This window comes from Rhinoderma darwinii, chromosome 1, assembly GCF_050947455.1.
Source record: "Rhinoderma darwinii isolate aRhiDar2 chromosome 1, aRhiDar2.hap1, whole genome shotgun sequence".
NCBI lineage: Eukaryota > Metazoa > Chordata > Amphibia > Anura > Rhinodermatidae > Rhinoderma > Rhinoderma darwinii.
This window is the reverse complement of record NC_134687.1, coordinates 137095851-137120319: the sequence shown is the minus strand read 5'-3', so window position 1 is coordinate 137120319 and position 24469 is coordinate 137095851. Positions and strand designations below refer to the sequence as shown.

At 39.3% G+C, this 24469-nt stretch overlaps 1 protein-coding gene across 4 annotated transcripts in view; it reads right to left on the bottom strand.

The window, feature by feature from the left end:
* Positions 1-24469, bottom strand: part of INPP4B (inositol polyphosphate-4-phosphatase type II B) — a 622734-nt gene that overhangs the window by 120043 nt on the left and 478222 nt on the right. For all 4 annotated transcript variants that reach the window (XM_075860411.1, XM_075860409.1, XM_075860408.1 and 1 more), the window contains 2 exons: positions 7137-7267; positions 4949-5053 (listed from right to left, as the gene is read on the bottom strand). In XM_075860411.1, coding sequence (XP_075716526.1) covers positions 4949-5053; positions 7137-7267 — 236 coding nt within the window. The remainder of the gene's footprint in view (positions 1-4948; positions 5054-7136; positions 7268-24469) is intronic.

The following is a 24469-nucleotide window of genomic DNA, read 5'->3' as shown; positions in this document are numbered from 1 at the left end:
TGATCTGCAAAGAGAAGTGGGCCAAAATTCCATCTAACATGTGTGCAAACCTCATCATAAACTACAAAAAACATCTGACTGCTGTGCTTGCCAACAAGGGTTTTGCCACCAAGTATTAAGTCTTGTTTGCAAAAGGGATCAAATACTTATATCTCTGTGCACAATGCAAATAAATATATATCATTTTGACTATGTGATTTTCTGTTTTTTTTTTTTTAATATAATCTATCTCTCACTGGTAAAATGAACCTAGCCTAAAAATTCTAGACTGTTCATGTCTTTGACAGTGGGCAAACTTACAAAATCAGCAAGGGATCAAATACTTCTTTCCTTCACGGTATATATATATATATATATATATATATATATATAGAGTCAGTCTCACTATATTTATAACATATATGTGTTCTCCACTTCTATAAATCACAATAATGAGCAAAACTCTCCTGCCTGCAAATCTAAGACCCGACGGTTCAGAAATATGTTAGTTCCATCCATCTGTCAAGCTATCAGGTCAGCTCTCAGGCATTCAAGCCACAAACTCATCAAAAGAGAAGAAAACCTATTGAACAGTGAGCAGAGTGACATTCAATACATATTCTCTGTCTCTGCCAAGAGCTTACGTCAGTTTGGCACTACATAGGCAATATACCACCGATGTGTTCCTTCTAATAGAGGCGGAGGAGAAGAGGATGCTCATCTTTCCTTGTTTAAGCAATGGCAGTTTCTAACTTCTTTGGTTGAGAGTGGAGAACAATCTGCCACCTGTGTTTAATCAAAGTGTAATTGTCATGGAGCCTGTGGTATTTTCTGTCATGGGGCCAGCAGAGGACGGTGTGAACCCAACTTGTCATCAAAAGATTTGACGTGGGGCTAAACTGGGGAGCTGAGTCCAATTGGACCCCTGGTCTTCACCCTTTAACCGCTGTACTGGGATCTGGACTGCGCTGCAGGAGAACCCCAAGTCGCTAAACCCAGAGTAGTCTCCCTTGGTGACGACCAACGGAACAGGTGTAGTGACAAGTAGTATGGTAAGGTGTAGTAAAAGGTGAGGGCAGGTGGCAAGGTTCGAAACAGGATACATAGCAAATGGTCAAGGCAGGCAGAAAGGTTCATAACGGATAACGTAGCAAATGGTCAGGGCATGCAGCAGACCAGAATGGTTGAAGATACAAGCTGAGATCAATACATGGAAAATCCAAAAACAACATAGCATAGCTACATTTAGGAACACTAGAAGGAACCAAATTGCTCTGCCAATGGCTCCAAGAATGGGAAGTCCTTTTATGCCAAGGGAAAGCTGGGTATTGAATTTTGGTGTGCGCTGGCCCTTTAAGAAAGCAAGGGTCAGCGCGCGCAATGGGACCCAGTTGCCAAGGCAAAATAAGAGCAGCAGTGGGGGGGCCACCCTCAACAGAGGCTGGAGCAGAGCAAGCTGCCAAGACCTTGTAAGCACACAGCGGCGGGAGGATAAAACGGAATTTGCTTTCTAAATCCCTGTGATCAGTTCAGGAGTGGGAGAGGGCTGCATATCAGATACAAAGGTGGTGTGTGTGGTCCTGCAACAATGTTTCTCTGCCCTTACATAATAATAATATTGTAATATAATAATGTAAAATATAAGTATAATGTTGTGGACACTGTGGCAGACCGCTCATAACTCAGTATATCTAGACAAACTGTCAAGGGGGATTACTAGAAGAACAATGAATTGTTAACTTGGCTTATTGCGAGAATAAAATAGCCTGGGTTTTTTATACTGTGCATATCCGACTAGAGTTGAATATTGCCAGTGTGCATTTTGCCCGAAAAAAAAGTCTGCTTCCTTAATATGGTCCCGAATGGAGAACCATTGGCGGCACATGAAGTGCCTACCTTTTCGTAATACAAAGTCACCACTGTACAGCCTCTATGCACGCAGTTCTACTGTGTGCATGAGGCTGAGGTTTAACAAAACGATATCACCTGACGAAAAAAGTGGAGGTGTCTAAAGCAACCAATCAGAATTTATTTCTCATTTTTCAGAGGCTGCGGGCAACTGCTCCACTTTTCTTTAGCACAGGTTTTGATAAATCTCCCCGATGTCAGAGAAGGCTCGGTTAATACTTGTAGATAGATTTGTAACTTTTATTTGAGTTAATCATGCATTTATGGCAAGAAGTAATTATAAGCAGAATAGTGTTTCCAACAGAGTATATCTATGGTGCAGAATCATTAGTTTAACACAAATAACCACTTCATGATATGAAGCCATTCCATATAACTATGTCAAAACATTTTACAATGCAGAGTCTAAAGAGTAATGTAACCATCAACAACTTTTGTCATGTATTATAAAACACTGCAAATGTACCATCTCCAGCTTGACAGGTGCTTTCTTCTCTCTGTGATATGCTCTGAGTGCCGCAGAGAGTGATCATATCTTTATGACACTCACAGCTCCTGTTACGGTTATATGTCATTTGCATAATGCATGAAGATGAAGAGAAGAATTATGAACAATCAGAGCCACACCAAGCAAACTGGAGGTTATTTTTCCTGTCAGCAGGAGACGAGGCAACACGGCTCGTTTCCTTTACTGAACATTTCCTCATTACAGATTTCCATTTTTGTCATTTCATTCTTTGTGTCACATTCATGTCTTGATACACAAGCCTTGATTAAACTACTGGAAATTACAGGAAAGAAATATCCTTTATGCATATTGACCTGCAATGGGCTTTTGAAATGTTGATTTACTCTGCAGACTCTTTAGAACTTTGTAGAAATGAGCATATAAATGTGAAGAATGGTTTCAAGGCTGCGTGAGAACACAGTGCAATAAACTGGAGGTTTTCTCAATTACTATCTGGGGCAGCATCATTGTCTAAGGATGTGTAATTCACTCCTCCCTGCTGACCACTCTCAAAAATACTGGACTAAGGATCTATGCTTCTTCTCTTTTATTGGTTCCTTGAGACATAGGTCTGAAAATAGAAATAATACATCTGTTTCCGCAGCGTTGATGATGTCCCACTTCCCTCTTACAGAGACTATATCTTCTCTACATGGAGAGAGAATATACATAGTATCAAGGGGGAGTAATTCTAATTGAGTCATTTGTCTGTAAGCATTGTTATCATTTACACTCGTGTGTGCGCATCAAATGATACAGTATAATTTTTTACTTATTTGCAAATTTTTGTGAATGTTTAAAGAGCCACCAAGTGGCAGTACTAAAATATTTTGATATTGGCAATTTTAGAGCACGGTGGCTCAGTGGTTAGGACAACAATCGTTTACTAAAATTTCAGAGTCAACCAGAACATCTGCAAAGAGCTTGCCAGTTTTATTTAGGTATTGTGGTTGCCTCTCAGATTCGGACAACATGCTTAGACTGGCCTCCAATGAAAGTGATCCTAAAGTAAGCTTGTGTGCGTGCTTGACATAAGGAAATTACAAAGTGATTCCTATAAATGTCAGGGGTTGATATTCACACATTCTTTGTCCAACTTTGCAGAACATATTGGCGCTATATAAATACAATTCAAAAGACAGTATTTTGTACTTGTGAGCTCAGTCATAGCTCCAAAATATATTAGGCTAATAATTAAAATGACCACTGTCCAATTAACATGTACAATGGTGCTTGAAAGGTTGTGAACCCTTCAGAATTTTCTATATATTTATGCATAAATTTGACCTAAAACTACATCAGATTTTCATACAAGTCCTAAAAGTAGATAAAGAGAACCAAATCAAACAAATGGCTAATTTTTTTGATTGGGTTCCCTTTATCTACTTTTAGGAAAATCTGATGTAGTTTTAGGTCAAATTTATGCAGAAATATAGAAAATTCTGAAGGGTGCCAAGCACCACTGTATGTTCAGCATAGCTGAAGGGGCATGTTACGTTTATGGAGGGAGGGGATATAAGCAGCTGCTGACAACTCTGTTATCACTTATACTAGAGGACCAAATAGAATCAGACAGGAAAAATTAAACCGACCAAACATCAGACTGGTTTCATAAGTATGAGAATTCATGATTTTCTAAACATTCAAAATATCTTACAAAAAATAATCAAGTCTATGATCAGAATGTAGAAAGTAGAATGATAAACAATGAATTTGCAAAGAATTTTAATATTTATTACAGAGGACAATGGGTTTTCTGTGGGTACCCCTAAGTTCTCCCACACTGTAAACACCGTTTTTTTTATCGGTCAGGTTAATTTACATTTTGGAATATTTTCACTTTCTTGCCTTCTTTTGCTTTTATTAAAGTTAACATATTATAATAATAAACCAGGTTCCCTCATGTCTACATTTTGTTATATCTACAATAGTCACTATATAATTTCCCAAACGTACCAGCAGACACACAATTTGATTTATCTTATTTTACGGTTGATGCTGGATTACAATATTTCATAAATCTTATCCAATTTATTTATTTTGTTCTTCCCCTTCTTTTTTGATTAGTCATTCATTTGGTGGATAGTAAAAAAAAACAAAACATAATAAACAAAACTCTGTAAAATAAAGAAAAGTAAAGATCCCTGACAATCTGTCCCTAAGGATGTACATACCATGGAGGCAGTAAAAGCGGCTGCTATGGGGCCCTTGGAAAGACTGGGTCTAGTCCTGGTAGGTCCTATCCCATTTGCTACTCGGTGGAGAGTACCCATGTAAGACTCTCCTCTACAGAGGAACTACATTGTTAGCAAATAAGGGGCCCCAGGGTCAAAGATGGAGAAACAAACAAGAGGCCTCTCTGTTCTGGGTGGCAAAACCCAGCACCATAATGAGGGGCCCATCATGATCTTCTATATTTGCCACTGCCTTTTCCTGTTGCCTGACCTCACGGTTTGTACAATAATTAAAATTAGATATTATCTTGAACTACTCACTTTTATATTTGCATAGCCAATCCTTTAAGAATCGCTTTTTTCAGACCAACAACTTTACCTTTTAACTTTTGGCTGTGAACTCGCATTCTTTGTAAATGGAGATTAATTGGAACAAATTCTAGACTCTTTTCTCCTTTTGTGCAGCTGGATTTGAAAGAAGACCCTGGGGAAAACAGAACAGGAATTAAAAAAATCAGTAAGCATCGCTCCGTTCTGCAGAAAGCAGATGCTTATTTTTCATTTTTTATTATAATTTTTTCTTTTAAGTCTGAGCAGGGTGCATATATTGTATCTTTTCAGTTCCTCTTTTGATTTTATTGTGTACTTGAATTTTAAGAAATGAAAAGATTTTTATTGCTGCGTCACAGCATGCATCTTCTTGGTAATCTACAGAGCAGTATTTAATGTGCAGATATGTTAATGCATTTTAAGTGACAGACATCTCCTGCTGTGTACAACAGGGACCCAGCATGGTGAAAATGATGGCACATTTATCACACATTATGTTTTGGCTGCACTTATAGCATTATATAAAGCCAAAAGCTGAAGTACAACTCATTTTTATTGACTTGTCAGAATAAGAATAATGAACGCACAGACCTCTCTTATATATTTCACTTCTTGGTGTATTATCTTGTTCACAAGGACTATTTTGTGTTTGTTTTTTTGCAGTGCTACACTTTTATGAAATAGTTTTCCAGTGTGATTTCACAGTAAAAAAAAGAATGGTGCTGCTACAGAAAACTTGGCATGCATCCACCAGGCCCACTCTTACGAGTCTCATGCCCTTTGCTGCAGTTTATGCACTCAGGGGATACTACTGTAATTCTATCCACTCAGCATAAACATAATAGCTTTTTAGTAAATGCATTTCCTTGATGATGTCAACACTTCCAAAGAAAACAATGAAAGCACTACTTCTATCCCTCTAAAAGCTTACTGTCCCAAATCCCATAGTTCGATTACACATACTTGCAGCCATTTTTACCTAAGTGGGAACCTTAGGGTCTTTTAACCACAGCTTCATATTCCTGGTCCCGAACTTGTTTAGAAAGCAGGAAACAAAAACAGGCATCGACCACCTAAGCGATTGCCACAGTTTTTTTTTGTTTTGTTTTTTTTCATCTATTCGAGAGATCTTGGGCATTCTATTCAGCTTACACGTGGGGAGAAGGACAGAACAATGTTTTTCATGTAAAATGTTATCTACTGTGAGCAGGGCATCTTTTTGCCAGTGGGAACACAACGTGGTTTGCAATTAGAAGAATAAAAAGAAGCATTTAACGCTTCAGAAGAGAAGAAGCATGAGGTAAAAAATAAACAGCATGAATAGAAGAAAGATGGACTATTGGAGGTATAAAAATTGCTTGCTTGAGAACATATGAGTCATAGTAATTTAAAGAGAGAAGCGCATGAGCCAGTCTTGAAAACATCAATGTAGCTAAGATCTCAAGGAGACTTACATTTGTGCAGATTCTATTCTAGTCTCTGCAGATGTTCAATGGGTCTTCCATAAGTTATAAAAATATTGCATATATCAGTCTTAATGAAGCTGTAAATACCGTAAGTCAGCCAAGACAACTGACTGCTCCATAGACTTTTTCATAAGGCTTAAGTTAAGATTTAAAGAGTATGTCTGCACAAAAGTTATTTATGCAACTAACACCCATGTATACATACAACAGTAATGTTGATTTTACACCCTATTATTTTTATAAACTTGGTTTGGGTGCAAATTCATCTCTTGATCTTTTTTTCTTCTTTTAACCTTGCAGAATTAGGTTCTCCATTTTCCCACAGAATCCCATGCGTGAAGAAGAATGAGATACAATGCAAATACCCCCCAAAAAACCTACACTTTTAAAGGTTGGATTTTGGGTCCTGGATGATAGGAGGACTCACACTGTAGTTAAGAAATAGCAGCATGGGTTACTATATTAATGCATCGATTACTAAAAATGTGCCCTTTTTTTTTTGCCCTGACTACTATGATATTGAATACACCAAACATATACAAACAGCTGCCTGGGGGTTGGCATGGCACTCACAATATTATTATATGTGGCTCATGCCAAGGCGGACAGTTCTAAATGCACAATGTCTCTGTTGATCAAACATTGATGTCCTATCCTTAGGTTAGGTCGTGGATGATTTACTCATGGAAAAGCCCCTTAAAACAAATAAATTGTGAACCCCTGGAATAGAGTACCATGACAGTGTGCCTTTGGTATTGTGCAGCTTAATACCTGTATATTTTTCAAGCTCTGCAAGGCTTTCCTGGTAGTCACCCAACATTTCTTCATAATGAGTTATAACACTTTGCCGCAGGTTGTCCCAGTGTGGAGACAGGTCCCCGAGTTCCTTCAGTTCCTCAATTCTGATTGGGGGAACAAAACATTCAGTATAAATGTTGTTTGTTGGTCACAGAACCAAATTCATATTGCATATTTTAACTAGACTCAAATTGACATCTTTACCCCAGTACTTAATGCTCATTGTGTAAGTTAATGCATCTCAGAAAACTACACCTAGCAGCAAAAGTACGGCAGTATGGGAAGAAAAAGTAAAAGTCCATAGTATGGGCTAGGGGTGATCAGTTAGACCACCTAGAAGAAAAGTTACAGGAGTATGGGCAGGAGAAATTAGTCACCATAGCATGGGCTGCGGGTAATTATTAGGGCTACCTAGCAGAAAGGACACAGCTGTATGGGAAGAAGTTAGTGAAGATCGTATTGGCTAAGGGTGATCTATAGCAGAGGCATAGCTAGGGGCAGAGTTTATATTCGGGGTTCCCCCCAACTTCTTTCCTGACATCTCCTTCTCCTTCACCATGTTTGCTTTCTCTACCAATCAATAAGGTGTCATTTTTTTTTTCACATTTTTTTAAATTTAACTCGAGCATAAAACCATTTGTACATTTCACAACCAATATAGTTATATAAGGGAGTTACCATAACAATAAATGAAAATAAATAAAATTAACCTCTTCCCGCGCTGCACCGCAATAGTACGTCCTGCAGAGGGGTTAGTTCCCGCATCAGGACGTACTATTGCGGAGTAGTTCCCGGAGCACACTGTCCTAACGGACAGTGTCCGGGAACCGGGAGGTCAGCTGTCCCTGACAGCTGACACTCCAGCCTTGCCGGTCAGCGGACCATTGTCGCTGGTTTCGGCAATTAACCCCATAAATGCGGCGACGGATTGCCGTCGCCGCATTTAAGTGGTTTGAAGCACATCGGCAGCCCCACGAAGTGATCGTGGGGGCTACCGATGCTTGTCGTGGCAATCGGAGGTCAGATAATGACCTCCGGGTTTCCATGTACGGAAGCCTCGGAGGAGCAGCCTTCTGCCGCTCCTCCGAGACTTCCTGTCAGTGTGACTGTCACGTCACAATGACAGTTGGAGTGCATTACACTACGTGTGTAGTGTAATGTACTCCAGCAGCGATCAAAGCTGCAAGTCTAAGTGTCCCCTAGTGGGACAAGTGAAAAAAGTAAAAAAAAGATCAAAAATGTTTTAAAAAAAAGTGTAAAAATAAAAGTTATAAGTTATATAAACAAACTCTGCATTTTTTTCCTATAATAAGTCTGGAAAAAAATGAACACGTTAAAAAAAGTACACCTATCTGGTATCACCTCGTTCGTAACGACCCCAGCTATAAAACTATAATGTTATATTTCCCGCACGATGAACACCGTGAAAAAAATCAATAAAAAACTACACCAGAAGCGCTATTTTTTGGTCACCACCGCTCCCAAAATAGAGAATAAAAAGTGATCAAAAAGTCGCATGTACCCGAAAATAATACCGATAAAAACTACAACCCGTCCCGCAAAAAACAAGCCCTTACACCGCTTTTTTGACTGAAAAATAAAAAAGTTACGGCTCTCAGAATATGGTGACACAGAAAATAAATGATTTTATAAAGAAGTGATTTTATTGCGCAAACGCTGCAAAACATAAAAAAAACCCTATATGCATATGGTATCGCCGTAATTGTACCGACCCGCAGAATAAAATATAATGGTCATTTATAGTGCACGGTGAACGCCGCAAAAAATAAACTAAAAAACATTGTCAGAATTGCTTGTTTTTGGTCACCCGGCTTGCAAAAAAATGTAATAAAAAGTGATCAAAAAAATCACATGTACCCCAAAATGGTACCAATGAAAAGTACAGATTGTCCCTCAACAAATAAGCCCTCACACGGCTCCGGTGGTGAAAAAATAAAGACGTTCTGGCTCCCAGGAATATGGCGATGCAAAATGTGCAGAGCGTTCTAAAAGCGGGTAACATCCGACACCATTTATCAGTGCGACACCGGCCACACATCTATGAATTATTATTTATTTACCGCATTTTTATACCCTCTTATTATGCCCTGATGTTCTCCGCACAGATTACATATACCCCCACATTATAAACTGAAATACCAGCAAAACCCAAAACAGAAAAACTACCAAGCAAAATCTGCGCTCCAAAGGCAAAATGGCGTCCCTCCCTTCTGAGCCTTGCAGCATCCCCAAACAGCAGTTTGTGCCCACATATATGGCATCACCATACCCGGGAGAACCCGCTTAACGTTTTATGAGGTATTTGTCTTCAGTGGCACAAACTGGGCACAACATATTATGCACTAAAATGGCACATCAGTGCAAAATTGTAATATTCACACCCCTTTGAGCCCTAAGACTTAATAGCACGTCATGGTGCGTCCATACGCTGCAGGCGTCGGCTGTGTATTAGAGCTGACACCCAGGACTAACGGACAGGAACAGTGATCGTGCGGTTACAGAAGCCTGTAAAAATAACAATATACTGAAATACATTAGTATCGCAGCATATTGTACCCGCGATCCAATGATCGCTGGTACAAGTCCCCTAAGGGGACTAATAAAATGTGTAGAAGAATTAAAGTTATTAGTAGTGAGAAAGAAAAAAAAGTTACAAAAAAAAAACCTTTTCCCATTTTTCTTCAAAAGCAATGTAAAAAAATAAACAGAATTGATATCGCTACGTCCGTAAAAGGCCGAACTATTACAATATGCCATTACTTAACTCGCATGGTGAACAACGTAAAAAACGTAAATAATTTAAACCGCCAAAATCGCTGTAGTTTTCGTTTTTACTGCACTGCGAAAGCTGTAAAAACGAAAACCCCAAAAAATGGAATCAGATTTTTTTCCTATATTACTATATTTTCCTATTTTTTTCAGTTTCCCAGTACTTTTTATTTCACTTTAAATGGTATCACTAGAAACTACAATTCCTCCCGCAAGATATAAGCCGTCACATCACTCTACTGACGGAAAAATAAAAAAATTATGGCTCTTAGAAGGCGGGTAGTGAAAAACGAAAATAAGAAAGCAAAAAATGGATCAGTCCTGAAAGGGTTAATTCATTTCTAATGAAAAAAATGCATGACCCCATGTGGGGTATTTCCGTACGCGGGAGAAATTGCTTTATAAAAATTGGTTGTTTATTTCTCCTTTATCCCTTGTGAAAATGAGAAAATTCAACATTTTAGTGGAAAAAAATTGTGATATTAATTTTCTCAGCCTAATTCTAATAAATTCTGCAAAAGACCCGTGGAGTCTAAATGCTCACTATACCCCTAGAAAAATTCCTTGAGGGGTGTTTCCAAAATGGGGTAACTTGGGGGGCTTCCACTGTTTTGGTCTCTCCAGGGCGTTGCAAAGGCGGCATGGCACCGAAAAACAATCCATCAAAATCTGTGCTCCAAAATCCAAATGCCACTCCTTCCCTTCTGAGCACTGCCATGGGTCCAATCAGCAGTTTATTACCACATATGGGGTATTGCCGTAATCAGGAGAAAATGCTTTACAAATGTTGTGGTTCTTTTTTTCCTTTATTCCTTGTAAAAATTAAAAATTTCTATGCTTTTTCAGAAAAAAAGTTGATTTTCATTTTCACTGCCTAATTCCACTAAATTCTGCAAAAAACCTGTGTGGTCAAAATGCTAACTATACCCCTAGATAAATTCCTTGAGAGGTGTCGTTTCCAAAATGGGGTCACTTTTGGGGGGTTTCCCCTGTTTTGGTCTCTCCAGGGCGTTGCAAACGCGACATGGAACCGAAAACCAATCCAGCAAAATCCGTGCTCCAAAATCCAAATGGCACTCCTTTCCTTCTGAGCCCTGCTGTGGGTCCAATCAGCAGTTTATTACCACATATGGGATATTGCTGTAATCAGGAGACATTGCTTTACAAATGTTGGGGTGATTTTCTTCATTATTCCTCGTAAATATTAAAAATTTGTATGTTTTTTCAGAAAAAAAGTAGATTTTAATTTTTACAGGCTAATTCCAATATATTTAGTGAAAAACCTGTGTGGTCAAAATGCTAACTATACCCCTAGAAAAATTCCTTGATAGGTGTAGTTTCCAAAATGGGGTCACTTTTGGAGGGTTTCCCCTGTTTTGGTCCCTCCAGGGGGTTGCAAACGCGACATGGAACCGAAAACCAATCCACCAAAATCCATGCTCCAAAATCCAAAGGGCGCTCCTTCCCTTCTGAGCCTTGCTGTGGGTCCAATCAGCAGTTTATTACCACATATGGGATATTACCGTAATCGGGAGACATTGCTTTACATATGTTGGGGTGCATTTTCTTTATTATTTCTTGTAAATATTAACAATTTCTATGTTTTTTCAGAAAAGATTTTCATTTTTACAGACTAATTCTAATAAATTTAGCGAAAAACCTGTGCAGTCAAAATGCTAACTATACACCTAGATAAATTCCTAGAGGGGTGTCGTTTCCAAAATGGGGTCACTTTTGGGGGGTTTCCCCTGTTTTGGTCTCTCCAGGGCGTTGCAAACGCGACATGGCACCGAAAACCAATCCAGCAAAATCCGTGCTCCAAAATCCAAATGGCACTCCTTTCCTTCTGAGCCCTGCTGTGGGTCCAATCAGCAGTTTATTACCACATATGGGATATTGCTGTAATCAGGAGACATTGCTTTACAAATGTTGGGGTGATTTTCTTCATTATTCCTCGTAAATATTAAAAATTTCTATGTTTTTTCAGAAAAAAAGTAGATTTTAATTTTTACAGGCTAATTCCAATATATTTAGTGAAAAACCTGTGTGGTCAAAATGCTAACTATACCCCTAGAAAAATTCCTTGATAGGTGTAGTTTCCAAAATGGGGTCACTTTTGGAGGGTTTCCCCTGTTTTGGTCCCTCCAGGGGGTTGCAAACGCGACATGGAACCGAAAACCAATCCACCAAAATCCATGCTCCAAAATCCAAAGGGCGCTCCTTCCCTTCTGAGCCTTGCTGTGGGTCCAATCAGCAGTTTATTACCACATATGGGATATTACCGTAATCGGGAGACATTGCTTTACATATGTTGGGGTGCATTTTCTTTATTATTTCTTGTAAATATTAACAATTTCTATGTTTTTTCAGAAAAGATTTTCATTTTTACAGACTAATTCTAATAAATTTAGCGAAAAACCTGTGCAGTCAAAATGCTAACTATACACCTAGATAAATTCCTTGAGGGGTGTAGTTTCCAAAATGGGGTAACTTTTGGGGTGTTTCCACTGTTTTGGCACCACAAGACCTCTTTAAATCTGACAAGATGCCTAAAATATATTCTAAAAAAAAGGAGGCCCAAAATCCACTAGGTGCTCCTTTGCTTCTGAGGCCGGTGCTTCAGTCCATTATCCCACTAGGGCCACATGTGGGCTATTTCTACAAACTGCAGAATCTGGGCAATAAATATTGAGTTGCATTTCTCTGGTAAAATCTTCTGTGTTACAAAAAAAAAAATGTATTAGAAATTAGTTTCTGCAAAAAAAATAAAATTTGTAAATTTCACCTCTACTTTGTTTTAATTCCTGTGAAACGGCTAAAGGGTTAAAACACTTTGTGAATGCTGATTTGAATACCTTGAGGGGTGCAGTTTTCAAAATGGGGTGACTTCTTGGGATATTCTAATATATAAGGCCCTCAAAGCCACCTCAGACTGAACAGGTCCCTGAAAAAATAGCCTTTTGAAATTTTCTTTAAAATATGAGAAATTGCTGCTAAAGTTGTAAGCCTTGTAACGTCCTAGAAAAATAAAAGGATGTTCAAAAAACGATGCAAACATAAAGTAGACATATGGGAAATGTTAACTAGTAACTATTTTGTGTGGTATTACTATCTGTTTTACAAGCAGATACGTTTAAATTTAGAAAAATGCTAATTTTTGCTAATTTTTTCTAAATTGTGGTGTTTTTAAGAAATAAATACCAAAATTATTGACAAAATTTTTTCAGTAACATAAAGTACAACATGTCACGAGAAAACATTCTCAGAATCGCTTGGATAGGTAAAAGCATTCCAACGTTATTACCACATAAAGTAACAAAAAAATCGGCTGGGTCCTGAAGGCCAAAACAGGCTGGGTCCTGAAGGGGTTAAAGAGGTCAGTGTGCTGGACTAATGAGACTATATGGTGACATAATGAACAGCCTCCTCTTGTAGAAGTGCCACACACTCCCCCTAGTAGATGGTGCCACACCCCCATGTAGATAGTGCCAAACCCCCCCTGTATATGGTGCCACACACCCCCTTGTAAAAACTGCAACACCTCCCCTTGTAGATAGTACCACACCCCCCTTGTAGATAAAGCCACATAGCACCTCCTTGTAGATAGTGCCACACACACCCTGTAGATAGTGCCACGCACACCCCCTGTAGATAGCGCCATTGGGGCACCCTCTAGGAGTGGAATCCCCAGCCAGAGTGTTGCCGACGCACTAGCCGGGGATTCCTCTCGATATCTGTCCATATATGAATATTGAAGTCAGGGGTTCTCCAGGAGTGGAAATCTCAGCCAGAGCGTCGGCAATGGCCAGGCCGGGGATTCCGCTCCAGGAGGCCCCCCTTCATTCCCTGCCTGCCCCCCCCCCTAGCTACGCTGCTATCTACCAGATCTATTTAACACCAACATATTATACGTAGTTTAACCTCTTAACGCCGAAGGACGGATATATCCATCCTCTGCAGCTGCTAGTTCGTGCAGGAGGACGGATATATCCGTCCTGTGATGGCGCGGGTACTGAGACTGTACCCAGCCTGGCTCCTGGCTTCTGGCTCCTATACACAGCCTGGCTCCTGCTGCAACTGCCGGAATCGAAGCGCGCTCCGATTCCGGCAGTTTAACCCATTAAATGCCGCTGTCAATAGTGACAGCGGCATCTAATGTGTTTGACAGAGGGAGGGAGCTCCCTCTGTCACCCCATCGGCGCTCCCGCAAAGAAATCGCGGGTCGCCGTCGGGTTTCCATGGCAGCGGGGGTCTAACAAAGACCCCCAGGTCTGCCTTCAGCATCTGCCTGTTAGGCGATGTCGGAGGCATGACCTAACAGGTTGCCTGTCAGTTTTACACTGACAGGCAATAATGCTTTGGTATACTAAGTATACCGAAGCATTATATATGCGATCAGCAGATCGCATAGTGAAGTCCCCTGGTGGGACTAAAAAAAAAAATGTCAATCAGTTAAATAAAGTTGGTGAAAAAAAAAAAATTATTACTGTGAAAATCAAATAAAACTATTATAAAAACAACGGCAAAATTCGCTCTTTTCTCCCATTCCCCCCATAAAAAATTAAATAAAAATTAATCTATAAGTCCTATGTACCCCAAAATAGTACTAATGAAAACTACACATTGGCCCGAAAAAAATCAAGCCCCCATACGGCCATATTGACGGAAAAATAAAAACGTTACGGCTCTTGGAATGCGGCGATGCAAAAACAAGTAATTTTTTTCTAAAAGGCTTTTTATTGTGCAAACGTAGGAAAACATATAAAACCCTTACATGTTTGGTATCCCCGTAATCGTGCTGACCCATAGAATAGAGTGAACATGTTATTTACGCTGCATAGTAAACGGCGTAAATTTATAACGTGAAAATCAATGCTGGAATAGCTGCTTATTTTCAATACTCTCCTAAAATAAAGTTAATAAAAGTTAATCAATATATTATAAGCATCTAAAAATGGTACAATTACAAAATACAACTCGTCCCGCAAAAAACAAGCCCTTATATGGCTACGTCGACGGAATAAAAAAAAAGTTACGACTCTTGGAATGCAACCATGAAAAAGCAAAAAAATAATCCTTGGTCATTAACGTGCAAAATGGCCCGGTCATTAAGGGGTTAATGGTGGATTGACTCTTTTCCATTTCGAAATTAAAAGCATGGCTCTTTCAGAATGTACAATAGGTTTTCTAGCTTTGAATTTTTGTGTGAATTATTTAGCAGCATTAAAAAAAAAAGCCCTCTATGGGGCTCTGAAAAGTTTTATCCAGAGTCCAAGCACTATTACCACATAATTATGGGTTTGGACAGTGAGATTCAGAAACTGATAGAAACTATACATTGTACCTAATTTCATTCTAAAGAAAAACACTTAGATGTAAAATAAACTTTGTGAACTCAAAATAATCTGAATCTTAGCGGCAAATTTGCAATATTTGTGTTTTCACTCCAAACAACTCATAGACTCACTTTATCGAAGGCAAATGTTAAAAAAAACATTAAAATTAGTGGCCCAAATTTAGGAATGCTTAAAGCAGGCATAAAAAAAGAAATTCAAACAGCCAGATCATTTTAAATTCTTCAAATGCTATAACAGTTTTTAAAGCTCATACAAAAAGATTACAAAAATATCAAGCAGGCATGGGACTATACACCGCATTCCAAATTATTATGCAAATTATATTTTTCGCTGGTTTTCCTAAATAGTCGATGCAAAGGACAGTCAGTATAATCTTCAAGCCATCAACCGTTGGAGTATAATGCAAATTTTATTGAACAAATCTCCTAATGATAACAGATTTTTTTTTAGAAGTAAAAAACTCAAAATGCACTGTTTCAAATTATGCACAACAGAGATCAAAACATTTTAAAGGTTGTAAAGAGAACTAAAATGGTAATTTGTTGAATTTGCAGCATTAGGAGGTCATATTTACAGAAATCAAAGGCTCTTTCAATCAAAAAAAAAACTTAGCAGGCCAAGTTACATGTTAACATAGGACCCCTTCTTTGATATCACCTTCACAATTCTTGAATCCATTGAATTTGTGAGTATTTGGACAGTTTCTGCTTGAATATCTTTGCAGGATGTCAGAATAACCTCCCAGAACTTCTGTTTTGATGTGAACTGCCTCCCACTCTCATAGATATTTTGCTTGAGGATGCTCCAAAGGTTCTCAATAGGGTTGAGGTCAGGGGAACACGGGTGCCACACCATGAGGTAATTTTCACACCGTCAGGGACCCTAAAGGGGCCTACCAGCTCTCTCCCCATGATTCCAGCCCAAAACATGACTCCGCCACCTCCTTGCTGACGTCGCAGCCTTCTTGGGACATGGTGGCCATTCACCAACCATCCACTACTCCATCCATCTGGACCATCCAGGGTTGCACGGCACTCATCAGTAAACAACACGGTTTGAAAATTTGTTTTCAGGTATTTCTGAGCCCACTGCAACCGTTTCTGCTTGTGAGCATTTTTTACGGGTGGCCGAGTAATAGCTTTATGCACACTTGCAAACCTCTGGAGGATCCTACACCTTGAGGTTTGCGGGACTCCAGAGGCACCAGCGGCTTCAAATACGTGTTTGCTGCTTTGCAATGGCATTTTAGCAGCTGCTCTCCTAATCCTATTAATTTGTCTGGCAGAAACCTTCCTCATTATGCCTTTATCTGAACGAACCCGTCTGTGCTCTGAATCAGCCACAAATCTTTTCACAGTACGATGATCACGCTTAAGTTTTCTTGAAATATCCAATGTTTTCATACCTTGTCCAAGGTATTGCACTATTTCACGCTTTTCGGCAGCAGAGAGATCCTTTTTCTTTCCCATATTGCTTGAAACCTGTGGCCTGCTTAATAATGTGGAACGTCCTTCTTAAGTAGTTTTCCTTTGATTGGGCACACCTGGCAAACTAATTATCACAGGTGTCTGAGATTGATTACAATGATCCAAAGAGCCCTAAGACACAATACCATCCATGAGTTTAATTGAAAAACTAATAATTAAATGTTTATGACACTTAAATCCAATGTGCATAATAATTTGGAACACGGTGTATATGTGTACGGTCAGACACCTCACGAATGGGAAAAATTCAGCACCATTATTAGTGTAGACGTTTACAGATTTTATAATTGCCCGCGCTCCCTCCTCCTATAAGCTTAAAGGGAATGTAAACATTTGGACACAATTAATTTACAACGAGAAAACATTACATTTATTTTATGTTATACTGATCCTGAGTGACAGAGTGTACAATAGTCCAGATCTGTATTTATAAGGATGAAGGATTCAGAGCTGAATACTCCCAATATTCCTTGAAATTCCAGTCCTAAACAGACTGCTGAATGATGGAGATGATGAAAGTTGGAGAGATCACTGTATTGGTGTGCTTCTAAATGGCATTACTAACATTAGCTGTCTTTTATTACCAATAATGATCTGGCGCACTCTAAAACACAGCCCTGGGCAGGGACTGAAACTATATGAAATATTCCAGTGACTTTAATGCAGTAATCTCAGAAATTCCATTCATACGCTGGCAAATTTGTATATTTTAGTGAAACACTGCCCAAATATGATCATCTATTTGGAACTCAGACAAACAGAAAATGAATTTGGGCTAATGTTGTGACTTGGAATTACATCTACTTATTTTTAATGTGGTTTTGAGTATGAAACAAACCACCATTTGTTCAGTACATTTGTTTTGGCCCTAGAAAGAGAGGCTGTTATTGCAAAATGATTTAATCTTCTACAAACAAGTTCACACAGCTGAACAATAGACACATTCTGTCTGGAAAGTCTATTTGGAAAACCAAAATTGTAATAATTTTTCCTCCAATGTGTTCTTCAACTCCTCATTAACATAGTCTGTGTACAGGGGAATAGCAAATTATCATGGAGCATGTGGCATGTATCTCCCACTGTTGGCAACTGCAGATACTCTTTTGCACCACTGGTACCAGGGATCATAGCAATGCTAGAACTTGATACTATGGTCAAAACCATATCACTGGTAGTTAATGATCCAACTTTCTACTCATCCTTAACAAAACTACAGACAGAAATATGTGGTAGCGCATCAAATCCGTGGCACTTTTTAATTGATCTTTTCTAGCATACACTTGTTGGACACACCACAAAAGTGCCCGCACGAAACAAGGAGAAGCATAAGTATGGACTTAAACCATTTCATCGACCCTTTGCTGTGCATACTAATCTATGGAGGACCAGTATTGTTTATATACATTATTTATACAGCGAGTATACTTCACAGGTAGGAAGTCCAGCAAAGTCTAAATATCAGTCTCCATATACACTGTTCAGCCACAACACTAAAACCACCTGCATAATATGGTGTAGGTCCCTCCGTGCCACCGAAATAGCTATGACCCGTTGATGCTTGTATCTAGCACCAAGATGTTAGCAGCAGATCCTTTAAATCCCGTAAGTGAGGTGGAGCCATCATGAACCACACTTGTTTTTTCAGTACATCCAGCAGATGCTCCATCGGATTGAGAACTAGGAAATTTAGAGGTCAAGTCAACACCTTGAGCTCTTTATCATTGTAACATCTATGGCCGCGGACCATCGTTCTGACTTACCCTCTGACGGCCGCGGCCATGGATGAGTGAGTTCCCGGCGGCATCTCCCTCCTGGGGGATGCTGGCACTCACTTCCTGGACCAGACACTGTCTCCTGCAGGGTGCCTGCGCGTGCACGGCCTTAAAGGGCTAGTACGCGCACAGTTGCAGAATACTGCAATTAGCCCAGAATGCTTCAGGACTATAAAAGGGACTCTTCCCTCTCGGTCCTTGCCTGAGCATTGTAGTGTTACCTAAAGTTTGTCATTGCAAATGGTCTCCTAGTGTTTTCCAGTTCCCAGTGTTACCTGTTCCTGCTGCCTGTACACTATGTCCCATGCTACCGTGCCTCTGTGCCGTCAAGAGTTGGAGTCGTGTTGTGCCCTCCGCTGCATCTATTGTGTCACACCCCGCCGGGTGTCTGTCTACTTTCGGAGCCTCATCTTAGCCTGAATCTACCGCTACTGTCTACATTGCCTCAGGTACCCTTTCTGAACTATAGACATTTCATTGTACCTGTATGGCCATCTGCTATCCCGCTATGCGGTACGGCCCAGTGGGTCCACACCCTGCGCCATGACAATATTGTTCCTCAAAAATTCCTAAATTTTTTTACAGTGTGGCTAGGCTTTATTATACTGCTGAAAGAGACCACTGCCATTAGGGAATTACAAATGCCATTAAGGGGTGCACTTGGTTACAACAATGTCTAGACAGGTGGTAGTTGTCACAGTAACCTCCACATGAATGCCAGAACTCTAGTTTTCCCAGCAGAGCATTGCCCAGAACATCACTTTTCCTCCGTCAGCTTGCCTTCTTCCCATAGTATATCCTGGTACCATCTCTTCCCGACATGAATCAATAAATGACCATGTTGCCGGTTAAATGGCTGCCCTTTCTAGGACAGCTTTTGGTAGGCACTTACTACTGCACACTGAGTCCTACTGTTTTCGAAATGCTCTGACCCAGTTGTCTACCCATCAAAATTTGGTCCTTGTAAAAGTCACTCAGATTCTTACGCTTGCCAATTTTTGCTGTGTCCAACACATTTAGCCATCCCAATATTGTCAGGCACCATTGTAATGAGATAATAAATGTTATTCGCTTCACCTGTCAGGGGTGTTAATGTTATGGCTGAATGGTGTATGTGTATGTTTTTCCCTTCTTTACGAAAAAGCTGTAGACAAGCTTTTAATCTCTTCCTTTTCTGTCCCTACTTCTGAAAGACTATGCAGGGTTTCAGAACTATCCAGTATCAAATTGGCCCACAAGAGTACCACAGGAACCTTTTGGTGGGCCTATGCGTCAAAACAATAAATGGGAGACCCAAAAACATCCAGCAGAGAAGATGACAACCTCACCTGCCATTAGGGTTTATTCACAGAAAAACTTTTTATAACATAAAAACTATTTGTTCTATGTATGCAATGATAAAAACAGTGCTCAGAATCATTGCCTTTGGTGGTCCCAGTTTGACACCGCTATGCAGTGCTGGATAATAGAAATAAAATATATACATATACAGTAGTATATATATATATATATATATATATATATATATATATATATATATATATATATGGAAAAATAGAGCAAAGAAGCAGCACTCAATAGAAAAAAATTAAGTTTATTCACCCAACACAGCAACGTTTCACTTCCTCCATGCAAGCATTTGCTCTGTTTTTCCATATACTACTTTGGGAGAGCGTCACTCCCTGTTATTTGAAGCTTAGCACCAGCCGCATTTGGTTTTTTGCACAGTGCTGCTCCTATTGTATGTTTGATCCTATATATATATATATATATATATATATATATACACATGCACACACACACTGTATATATAGTGTATACATATTCACAATTATACTAAATAGGCAAATAAGGATCCGTGAATACTAAAACTCCCAGCATCAAACTATAAACCCATAAAAATAGAACAAAAAAATGCAAGCTTTGAAATTTGCTGAAAAATGCTAGCAATAAAAATTAGGAGGCACAATACATTTCTGCTTTTGAAGCCTAAAAAGTCTGATTACCAAACGATTTAGACTGTTCAAGCAATCTATGTGTATGATGAATTAAGAATGTGCTGAAAAGAATTTACTATTTGAAAGCAATTTCTGTTCCAAAAAGCCTCCCATTATATCCATTTTGATAATAGAGAAACAAAACCAAATATATGTTCCTCTTGCCCATCAAATAGATTGGTAATTTCTCTATGTTACCAACGAAAACATCCATCACAAAAAATCAAGGCATCCACCGTTGAATATAATAGACCCAAATATAGAAAACACAGGCGTTATAGATTATATTAGTTGACATAATCCTGCTTCTTATTAAAATAGCAGACGTTTTATTAGTTCATTGTAAACAAACACTGCATTGCATGTAAATGAAGCTCCACCTTTTATGTTTTTTTAATGTATGCTCTCTTTCAAGCAAGTTATTAATTTAAGAAATCTTAAATCCATATACTGAATTAAATATGTAAATGGTTGTACAGTTTTTTTTATAACTAAACCTTAATAATCGTATAAGGAAATAATGCTTCAATTTTTCACAATTTTTAAGATCTCTACTTGCTGTGTGTGAATGGAGGCATTTGTTGTTTGCACTCAAAGGTTGAGAAACCCTTTCTCACCTCATCCTGCTCAATTATTTCAGGCTTTATAACACGTATCAGCCTAGGCAATACTTTGTCAGCTACACACTACAGCAACACCAATTGTCTATCCTGTCCTGGACTCTAGGCTGATTTTAAGATAAACAGGTTCCTATATCTGTTCATAAAAGAAAGGTTGATCATAACTGATCATCTCTTCATTGAAATCAATGTAGAAGCATCTCCATTGATAACAAGGACCGGGAGCTAAAATAAAAAAAATAAGCAATATTCACCTATTAAATCCCCCACTTCTAAAAGAGGTTTTGCAGTACACCAATACAATGAAAACTTTTTGAGACAACTACACAGAATTATGTGGCAGTAGCATAGCTAGTCAGGGGGGAGGGGGCGGGGGCCCCGGGCCAACTCACTGAGATGGTGGGCCCCTCCGCTCTTCTCCTGGAGCTCTCACATGACTGTGTGCGGCTACACAGTCATTCACGCTAGCATACGCACATACACGTCTGCTAGTGCACGCTTCTAACGCTGTGCACAGTTCTAACGCTGCCCACACTTCTAACACTGCCCTCCAGGAAGAGAAGAAGCCAGCTTGCGTGTGAGGAGAGGGTGAGCAAGCACCCCTCCCCGATGTATCCCGTACAGGAATGATGGCTGGTATATGCAGGAATGATGGTTCAGATATACTGGGATGATTGGGGTTATATATGGGGATGATAGCTGGAGCAGCCATCATCCATGTATATAACACCCATCATCTCTGTACACAACCCCCATCATCCCTGTATATATCAGCCATCATCCCTGTATATAACCCCGATTATCAGTGTATATAACCCCCATCATCCCAGTATATACCAGCCTGGTATATACAGGGATGATGGGGGTTATATACAGGAATGATGGCTGGTATATACAGGGATGATGGTTGATATATACAGGGATGATGGGGGTTATATATGGGGATCATAGCTGGAGCAGCCATCATCCATGTATATAACCCCATCATCTCTGTACACAACTCCCAATCATCCCTGTATATAACTGTATATAATTCCCATCATCCCTGTATATACCAGCCATCATCCCTGTATATAACTTTATAACCCCCACATCCCTGTATCAGTTTGAAAAAATGGATCACATGATTATTTTTGAGTTTGAGCCAACGTGGACATCGAATTGGTGAGTAACATGTTTTTTTAAATGTATTTTCTATGAGTATATTAAAGTGTTTTTCTATCTGAATTATAATAGTTGCATGCTGTAGGCCTAATTGTGAATGTATTTCTAGCCGCTCACCTGCTCTGCTTCTGGGATTTGTATATGATAAGGTTTATGTGATGGATTAGAGCCGATGTTCTCCTTGCTTATATTTGGCTAGTCTACTGCTTTCAAGTATCAAGTTGGTTTGGATGTGTATCTCCTTTTGATGTAACGCTGGCCTGGTATAATAGTCGGCTATTAAACTTCTACAGATTAGGATGTGTCTCTGATATTGAGACGGCTGCTGTGTCTTCTCCTGTTAATCATTCTTAATGTAATAGTCCCCTTCTTTTCTACTGTTTTGCATAATGTAGTAGATCGCATTTAAACTCGACTATACATGTGTAATGTACTTAAGACAGCCTTTTATACTGCTCTCAAACTTTTAATTATCATGGATAATATAGCAGCGTGTATACAGCACAGCACCCCTGCTCATTAACAATGATAACCATTATGATTAGGATGTGCCTCTGCAGTTGTAAAAATGCATTGGGGGGGGGGGGGGAGCCTACCAGGCTGGGGCCCACTCAGATATGTTTCCCCCCCCCCCCCCCGTGCTAAACCCCTAGCTACACCTCTGGAAAATTGTGTTTTTTTCTAAAATGACTCCTTGCCACTGTTATGGCTGCAGTCGCAGACCACCGGCATCACTTATCTGCCAGCGGCCGCGACCACAGGCCGATGAGCTGCAGTCAACGGCTCCCTCCTTGGAGACGCCAGCGCACACGGCTGCTCTGTTCCACTGCTCTGCTCAGGGTGCACCTGCAAAAAGCTCCCTATCCAATCCCTACTCACCCTGCTGTATAAAAAGTACTCTGCACTCTTCCTCCTTGCCTGAGCGATGTTGTGTCTGCCCATGTTCGCTATTGCAAATGGTCCCTTAGTTGTATCCTGTGTTCCCGTACCTTGTATCCCGAATTCCATATCCAGTAATTGTGATTGTTCCAGTGTGAAGTCTAGTGTCAGAGTTGATAGTATCATCTGTGCCAAGTCTCATCTACATCAAACGTCTGCTACGCCAAGTGTATGCCTAATCTTCTATCCAAGTACTCTTGTCCTAAAGACTATTGACTGTTTTTTGGCCTGCCACCGCTCCACTACGGCGGAGCGGCCTAGTGGGTCCACATACCCCATAGCCGTGACCGTCACAATTTAAGAATAGCGAAATATGGTATTCAAGAAGTAAATATAAACTTCAGTGACCTTGGAACAACTCTGTTTTTAAGCCCCATTAAAGACTTATCTATTAGAAAACAGTCAAAGGGCTTGTCACATGATTAAGTAATAAATTTCCCTGTTAGATCAGACAGAAAATATATATTTTTTAAAATTGGAATAATTTAAAATAAATAAGTAATCAAAAGACACAAGGCGGCCCCTAACAGGTATGTGGTAGCAATAACTAGAAACAGGAGCATTGTTTTTAAATCATTCCAATTGAAAATGTTGTCTGTTTTGCATGCTCTAACAGAAAAAAGTAATATTTAATCATGGGACAACCCCTCTGGATAAATGACCTGATACATGACGATCCAATAAGTAATTGGCCTCTGTTCTTAACTCTGATGTAATGTAACACAGCACCAGTGTGAACAGAGCTTCAAACAAGTTACTGTAGTTAAGAGTTATATTAAAAGACTAAAAAAAAAAAAACAACCCAATTAGTTTGTAAAAATAAAACTAAAACAAAAGGAAAACAACAGAATTTTACAAAGTAAAAAAAAAAAAAAAACTACAACAAAGAGACAAAACAGCCTAGTATAGTTATAGCAACTACTTTCGGGTCGCTGCGTACATTGTTTACTACATGAAATGCTATACTATTGCTATTCTGTTGCTTTGTTCTGTACTTTAAATTCTCCTTTTATAAACGTACTTTTGTCTGGAAAGTAACAAGTTGATTTTTTATTTTCAGTATAACCAATATTTTTGTTTTGGATTCCAGCCAGACTTGCTTGTTATGACATTTCATAACCTTTCTTATTCCTTAAACTACCTTTGTTTTGCGGTTTCTTGATGATGAGACATTTGAGCA